This window comes from Camelus bactrianus, chromosome 30 (assembly GCF_048773025.1).
Source record: "Camelus bactrianus isolate YW-2024 breed Bactrian camel chromosome 30, ASM4877302v1, whole genome shotgun sequence".
NCBI lineage: Eukaryota > Metazoa > Chordata > Mammalia > Artiodactyla > Camelidae > Camelus > Camelus bactrianus.
Genome location: NC_133568.1, coordinates 20,550,201 through 20,558,509, shown reverse-complemented (window position 1 = coordinate 20,558,509; position 8,309 = coordinate 20,550,201). Strand labels below are relative to the sequence as shown.

Here is an 8,309-nt window from a genome sequence, read left to right as displayed (position 1 = left end):
GCGCCGCTCCCGGGCCGGCCGCGGCTCCTTTAACCGGGGAAGGGGAGCAGGGCGGAGGGGGTGGTGGGGCGGCTCCGAGGAGGGTTCTTTCTTTCTTCTTTTTTTGAATGAACAGTGTGACGTACTACAGGAAACCAGTCGGTTAGAGAGAATGAAGTAAGAGGCCAGGCCCCCCCCCGCGCGCCGCGCCCGCCCCCTTCCTCCCGGCGCCCGCCCCCTCCCCCGCCCCCGCCCGCGCCCGTCGCGCTCCCGCCCGCCGCGCTCGGTTTCCCCGCCGAGACACCGCCGCCGCCGCCGCCGCCGCCGCCGCCACTGCCAGCGAAGGTGCCGGGCGCCGGGCCCTCCCCGCCGGCGCGGCCGTCATCGCCCGGAGCGGGTGCGCGGCGAGAGCGCGGGGGAGGCGGGCGCCGCCAGCGCCGCCGCGCAGAGGAGCAGGAGGAGGAGAAAGGGTGCGCAGCCCGGAGGCGGGGTGCGCCGGTGGGGTGCAGCGGAAGAGGGGGTCCGGGGGGGGAGAACTTCGTAGCAGTTATCCTTTTTAGGAAAAGAGGAAAAAATAAAACCCTCCCCCACTACCTCCTTCTCCCCACCCCTGGCCGCACCACACACAGCGCGGGCTTCTCGCGCTCGGCACCGGCGGGCCGGGCGCGTCCAGCCTTCATTTATCAAGCAGCTTTTCGGAAAATGCATTTGCCGTTCGGAGTTTAATCAGAAGAGGATTCCTGCCCCCGTTCCCGGCTCGTCCACCGGCCCCTGATCCCTGTCTCTCTCCCGTGGAGGCGTGAAGCGGTCCCGCGGATAGAGATCCATGTCTGTGCCCGCGCGTGTGTGCGCGCGTGTAAATTGCCGAGAGAGGGAAAATCACAGGACTTCTGCAAATACCGGACTGAAAATTGTAATTCATCTGCCGCCGCCGCTGCCTTTCTTTTCTCGTGCTCTTGAGCTCTCCGTTTGGGATTTCTAAGGATTGACATTTCCGTAAAGGAGAAGTCTGAGAATCAAACTGGAAATTCTCCTAATTTGTATACTCCCCTCCCCCAGCTCCTGATTCATTTGGAAGTTTCAAAGCAGCTAAAACTGGAGAGTTCTGAAGACTGATGGAATCTTTGCCTTATGCATTTGTTTTGTTTTCACAAAAAAGGAAACTTGACAGAGGATCATGCTGTCCTTAAAAAATACAAGTAAGTTCTTTGCACAGGAAATTGGTTTAATGTAACTTTCAATGGAAACATTTGAGATTTTAACTTTAAGTGCATTCGAGTAAGTTTATTTCCAAGCAGTTTAATACATTTTTAGCTGTGTAACTTGCAGTGTGTATGACCTGCGTTCCCCAGTGTGTAAGGAAAATGCACCTGATTTTGACTTAGTTTTTTTTTTAACCTTTCAGCATCACGGAGGAAATAGACTGATATTAACAAAATTAATAATGTGCCTCATGAAATAAAGATCCGAAAGGGATTTAAATAAAAATTTCCTGCATCTCATGCCAGGAGGGAAACACCAGAATCAAGTGTTCCGCGTGATTGAAGACACCCCCTCATCCAAGAATGCAAAGCACATCCAATAAAATAGCTGGATTATAACTATTCTCTCTTGTGGGGCCGTGGGGCGGGAAGCGGGGGCGAGAGGTGCTGTTGGTACCCGGCTGCTTTTCCTCGGGGGAAGGATGGCGCACCCTGGGAGAACAGGGTACGATAACCGGGAGATAGTGATGAAATACATCCACTATAAGCTGTCGCAGAGGGGCTACGAGTGGGATGCCGGAGACGCAGGTACCGTGTTCCCGGGGGCCGCCCCCGCGCCGGGCATCTTCTCCTCCCAACCCGGGCGCACCCCCGCGCCCACCAGGACCTCGCCGCCGCCGCCCCCGACCGCCCCTGCCGCCGCCGCCGCCGCCGCCGCCGCCGCCGCAGGGCCTGCGCTCAGCCCTGTGCCACCTGTGGTCCACCTGACCCTGCGCCAGGCCGGCGATGACTTCTCCCGTCGCTACCGCCGCGACTTTGCCGAGATGTCCAGCCAGCTCCACCTGACGCCCTTCACCGCGAGGGGACGCTTTGCCACGGTGGTGGAGGAGCTCTTCAGGGATGGGGTGAACTGGGGGAGGATTGTGGCCTTCTTTGAGTTCGGTGGGGTCATGTGTGTGGAGAGCGTCAACCGGGAGATGTCGCCCCTGGTGGACAACATCGCCCTGTGGATGACTGAGTACCTGAATCGGCACCTGCACACCTGGATCCAGGATAACGGAGGCTGGGTAGGTGCATATCTGGTTGAATGTGAGTCTGGGCTGGATGTCTTGGGTCTGTGATGCGCTGGTTGGAGTGTGGGTGGGCTGCTGGGCCAAGGGCAGGCCCCTGAGCCAATGCAATAAAATCAGGTTTGTGGCTTCCCTCCCTTTTCCCCTATACAGAGCTCTCTCTGCCAATCCTGCTGTGATCTTGCTTACCGCCAAAATTGTTTCCTTTGCTTGTCTGCCGCTGAGGTTCAAAGATCTAGATTCAGTAGGCTCTTGGGATAAATGGCACCCCTTCAGGTTTCTCAAACTGGAGATCCAAGAATCCCCAGCATCACAATACCTGGCCTGAGTAGCTGGTTGAAATCAGAGATTGCAAGGACAACTCGTAAACTAGAAGTCAGGCTGGGTCCTGGCAGTCCACATGAGAAATGAGCTCTCCTGGGGGTTTCTTTTTTGTACTAAAATTTGAGAACCACCCAATTAGAAGAACAGACTCCCCCAGAAGACCAAGAGCATGCCTTTTCACTTGGTAAAATCTACCCAAAAAGAAAAACCAATGTAGCCCTTTTCCCTGGAGAACTTGAATGTGTTTGTAAAAAGATAAGGTGTTAGTTGACTTTCCAAAAGTCCAGGGACTCTCGCCTACACTGTGTGCCACATTCCCAAGGGGGCATCGCCCAGGGTTTTGAAGAACACTCAGCTGTGGTATCTCATCAGTGACAGAATTTGCATTGGCTTCCATACCTTGTGTTCTGTTTCTATAACTTGTGTATGATTTTGAGGTTTACTGGAATTTGAGTATCTTTTACTTTTCACCACCTAGAATCCCTATCTTTTGGTGGTCTCCTCTGCTGGAAAAGCTTGCATCTGTGGTATTTGCATAAAGCATAGGAGAATTGGTTCTTAGCTGTGGATTCTCATGCTCTGACTTTAGCCGAAGTGATTGATGCTTGTATTTTTGAGGAACATCTGTGAGCTGATTTTTTTTCTGGTACTGTTGTGCGAAATTGAGCTTCCAGCACGTTACCATAAAGTTCTTTTATTGTGTGTGATTCTCTGGGGGAGGGGTACAGGTCCCAAGATTGATGAAGTGTGAGTGAAATCTATACTTCATATCCCAAGTTATTAATTTATGAAAAAAGTAAAAGAGGAATGATTCTTGTCCAAAGGTTTTTTTTTTTTTTGCACACTTTTTGTTTTCACCTGAAGAATCGTCTTTGAAAAAGGATGCAACTCAGTGCTTCCTTTTATAGTCTCTAGGGAGAATTACTTGTGTTATTATTTTATAGGACCTAACAGGATTAAAAAGCCTAGAAGTCATTACAAGTGGATTCAACTTCAAGAAGCACATTACATATTTTACTACAGTTTACAGAGTATGCTAATATTAAGGGGCCAAAAAGAGAAAAGGCCAAGAAAAGTAGATGACTAACATGAACATCTGATCCTACTTGACCAAAGTTGACAAAATATTGATGCCACTGTTGAGTGTTTAAAACATCCTTATTTAATCTCCAGAGTTTAAATGCTTTTTGTGAATTGTTTGTTTTTTTGAGATCCCATATTATCAGATCTTTAGTAATTCTGGAAGAATTCAGTAAAGGGTGAAAAAAATATTTTTGTTAAATGTTTGGTTAAGTAAGTGGTTTTATTTTTAACCACCATAACCAAAGAGATAGGGACTTCCAGACACCAAAAGGATCATTTAAGACCAAAGTAAAACAAATTTAACAGTTTCACTATTTCATATTTTTGTGAAAAAAAATTTAATTTTTTTTTCTTTCTAGTTGAAAGAAATCAAAGGTGGTAACTGTCATGTGTCAAGTAATTTAATAAAAAGAGGAAAAACGGAGACATATGTTTATGATAGAAATTAAGATATAATCTTGATCTTTGTTGTCAAGTTGTGGTATATTAACATCCCATACAATTGATTGAGTTTTCTTTCTAAGTGAAGGCTCCCTTTTTCCTCCTTTCAAAATAAAGTTTTCTCAGTAGAGCCTATCTTTGTGGTCAACAGGTATCTGAGGTTGATAAATGTAGAGGCTACGTTTTATGATGCCAAACCACAATGACGTACCATAGAACATGATAAACTTTTTTATTTGACAAAAGCTCTTATAGTAAAAATAAGTAATAGAGAAGCACAAATAGCTGATGGTAAAATGTGTAGCTTTCAGGACAACATATAGATGGATGACTAAATAGGAAAACAAAGGGCTGTGGCAAAAATAAAAGTTTGTATCGGGAAATGCAATCATAAATGTACACTTTGGAATAAAAGTGGTAGAATTTGAGAGTCTGATTGACTCATTCTTTCAAAGGTGCATTATTAATCTAAATTTTTATGTTAAGCATTTGTCATACAGATTTTCCTTCAAATTTGCACCAATCGGGGTTGCATCTCTAATAATATGTTGCACCTTATGGTGTAAAGGACTCAACAGAGATGGTCAAGTTTCAGAAGAAACTTGGCACATTCTTTTCACAGTGGACAATGACTTGCACTGTGTACAGGACTCAGTTCATCTACTGAATCTATACTGATGGGGCTTTAGGCTTAAAGGTCCATTTTTAAATTTTTTTCTTTGCTGCTGCTACTTCTGAGGCCGATAAAAAAACAGTTTGCATTTCATATTCCATAACTTGTAGAAAGCAGGGCCTTGGAATGATAAGCGTTTGAGAGATGGTCCCAGAAGCCTACAAATTAAGTAAAGACTAAAGAAGAAATTGGATGTAGAGTGGGGTGGGGCTTTTTCCTAGGTCTGAATAAGGCATCCAGACAGAGACAGGACAGTGGAGCAGTGAGGCGGCAGCAGTCCTAGGAAATGTCTGAGATCCTGCTGTGCCAAGTGTGGTTCACAGACCAGCAGCCTGAGCATCACCTGAGAGCTTAGGGATGCAATCTCAGGTCTCACCCCAGAGCTTCTGAGTCAGAATCTGTGGTTCACACATCTACAGGTGTTTGTGTGCACGTGAAAGTTAGAGATGCTGGCCACCAGCATCGACCATTGATTCCTGCAGACGTCTTGTTGGAAGAATGACAATCTGAGATAGGTCTTACAGTGTCTCTTTTCCAGTGGCTTCACAGGTTCATACCTGGAACACTGACTGTTTCCCATGTGTCCTCTTGAGTGATCTGACCTTTGGAAGAAATAGACTAGAATGAGAGAAGGGATATGTTATTATAAGCTCCATCATCTCAGAAATGTTTTTCACAGCCGCTATACAACTTGTATTGACATTACTGACCACATTAAAATAAGGTAGCTTTTCTACTCCAGTTAGCTCTTTTCATAGCTCCATTAGGTATTTTTTATCCCCTTGTAACAATTTAAATTCTGTAGATGAGTTTAGTGGCCCTGAGACTGCTTCATGACGAGGGGGCTCTTGGCAAGCAGAAGGCTGAGATTTGGGCAGGTTGATGGGGAGTGAACATTGAGAGAGCCCTCCAAACTGAGGAATGCTACAGCATTTTGCTTGGTGGCTTTAAGGCTGCCAAAATGAGCTGCCTTAAACAGGCAATTGACTTCATTCTGTTGATGAGATGGCAGTGTGACATTTTTGTGTGTGTTTGTCTTTTGGTCTTTGTGGTTTAGGAAGGCAGGAACTTATTTCTCCTCATCCAACAGAGGTTAGCTTCCTTTTTATTAGTTGGTCAGCAAGCAGTTTCTCTTTTCTGCATGTAGTCCACATCCACCCAAACATTTGATTAACTGGAAAGCAATGGCATTCTCAGGCCAGTGTTGCAAAAGATATGAAAATGCATCATTTAAGTTACCTCCCCCCCCATAAAAAAAAAAAAAGAAAAAGCATCATTTTTCTAGTGGCTGAATATCAGCTGCTTATGGCCAATTTTGGCAGCAAAATGAGAGGATTAAAAATAGCCCGAAGATGATCCAGTCTTAAATAATTTATTTATTTAATGATGAACTTTCCTTGGGAAAGTGCATCTTTTTGCCTGCTGAGAATCATATGACCCTTCCCAATAATCTATTTTGTAGAAAAAGGTACATGAGTGCTCCTAGAGTTTGCGGTCGTGTGCTGTTGAGTGATTACACGTGGGGACTTTTCTAAAATTTTATAGTTCACTCAGTTCTCTTTTCTGTTTTAGAGCCTTTGTTGCTGTTTAATGTCGGTCGAAAACATGGCTTTCTTTGGTGCATCCTGTTACTTTTCAGCTGTGCTTTCTAGTGAGAACTGATTGATCTTTTTAGCAATCCTTGATTGAACTGGTACATTTCAGATTGCTTAAATGTCATCAGGTCACACAGCACACCAGGTAACAGAAAGCCACAGATTTTTTTTTTTAAGCCAAATTCTTACAGTTTTTCTTTATGTCTACTCCCAGTCCTAGTCAGCTTTTTGGAGGAATGATAAACCCACTCATAAAGCAGATGAGTGGGTGCTGTGTGTACTAACAGTGGCCTCTCCCCGCCAGCGCAACCCTGCACCCATTTCTGAGGTCACCCATCATGTCTTCGCCATCGTTCAGCAAAGCAGCATTTGAGCAGAAGTGCATTTGTGCGAGGAGACAACACCGTCTTTGTAGTGTATGAGTGAAAAGGTTTTTTTTCTCCCCCCGGAGATATATTGTATTTGAGGTTCAAAGGTTCTGTTAAACCTTTTTAAGGTAATCTAATAGCACCTTATTCAGAGCGGTAACCTCGCGAGCTGGTCACCCTTTCCCCCGGCTCTGCACCGGAGACCACTCGGCGAGTGACTCCACTGCGAAGGTTCTCTTTCATTCCTCTTGGTTTGATTCAGACAAAATCGGGGATTGATGTCGAAATAGGATTAAAGACGAGAGTCAGTCAAGGACTGAGATCCACAAAAGGGATCGCAGGCCTGCCAGGTGCCCGGCGCTGGGTTAGCAGGGGGTGCAGGACGGAAGGCTTTCCGCTGCCCGGGGCGCCCTCACAGGCTGGTGCTGGAGGTGTCCTCGTGAACTCAGAGCTGCCACTCAGCCTGATAAGCATGATTCTAAACTCTCAAAGTTAGAGGGAAAAAGAGAGGAAAAAAAAAAAAACCCACCTAAGTACGTGTTATTTTGCATACATACTTTTTCTGAAAAAGTTATTTCTAAACATATGTCTGTTCATGTGTGCATTAGGCCTGATTTAACTAGGAAGAGAAATATAGATCATTTTAAAAATACCGTGTTACACAGACATACGCTTAAGAGAACCGAAAGGCAGGGGAGTTCCCTTGTTAAATATTTACCCACTAGGTGCTTTATACATGTTATTAAGGCTTAATAAACATTAGTCTTCATTTTTAAAAGTATTTTGTTAATTATTTTTCAGTAAAAGACAATCAGGGCTCTGATTAAGATGATTAGACTAGCTTAATTGGAAGAACTGTCTTTGTTAAATCATTCTGGTATACAGAAAAATATGAGTCAATTTGAATCAGAACAGGGGAAAGATGTTTTTAAAAGCTTTTGTTTTGGTTTGGTTTTAGGTTCTAAGACTGTTCTGTTTATTAAGAGGCTTCTCTTCCAAAATGCTACTTACGTAAATTCCTGTCCACCGTCATGCTGGTGTCCCTGGAGAGCAGGTGTTTACCATCTAACCTCTTTTATTCGTGGTCCCCTTTCTTCAGACGGAGGTTGTAAAACTTTTGAAATTACGACAAAGCCATTTTCATTTCTAAAAGTATTTTTGTGGATGGCTGCCTGTTCGGATCTGCGCTCGGTTCTGTAGTGCCAACACTTTTTATCTGCTCTTTATTTGCCAGACAGAAGACAAACCCAGCTGTCCTTCGGTGAGAATGATGATGGAGTGATTGTTTCTATCTCTCCAAAGCCATTTGGGCTTTCTCACTGTGACCCTACCCCAACTTCCATCACTGTCCCCTATCTGCCCGTCATCCCACCACAGCAAAAGCGCCAGCGGGGTAGCTCCTTGTGACCTTTGAACATGTGAAGGGTGGGATTCGCCTGAAGGAAAGAGCCGTTATGTCTAGATACCAGCAAGAGGGAGCAGAGCAAGGGGTCTGTCAAAGCTGGAATATTACGACTCTTACCCCAGTCTTGCTACAGGCAGCTGGACAAGGAAAAATTCTGCCATCAGATATG

General features: G+C 45.5%; 1 protein-coding gene across 5 annotated transcripts in view; it reads left to right on the top strand.

Moving 5' to 3' along the window:
- Positions 1-272: 272 nt before the first annotated feature.
- Positions 273-8,309, top strand: part of BCL2 (BCL2 apoptosis regulator) — a 214,259-nt gene continuing 206,222 nt past the window's right edge. For 2 of the 5 annotated variants that reach the window (XM_074355177.1, XM_074355178.1), the window contains exons 1-2: positions 278-1,178; positions 1,385-2,248. In XM_074355177.1, the coding sequence (XP_074211278.1) occupies positions 1,664-2,248 (585 nt within the window). In that variant the 5' untranslated portion in view covers positions 278-1,178; positions 1,385-1,663. Of the gene's footprint in view, positions 2,249-8,309 lie in introns of all 5 variants that reach the window. The other 3 variants (XM_074355175.1, XM_010961282.3, XM_074355176.1) reach the window with 3 other exon arrangements.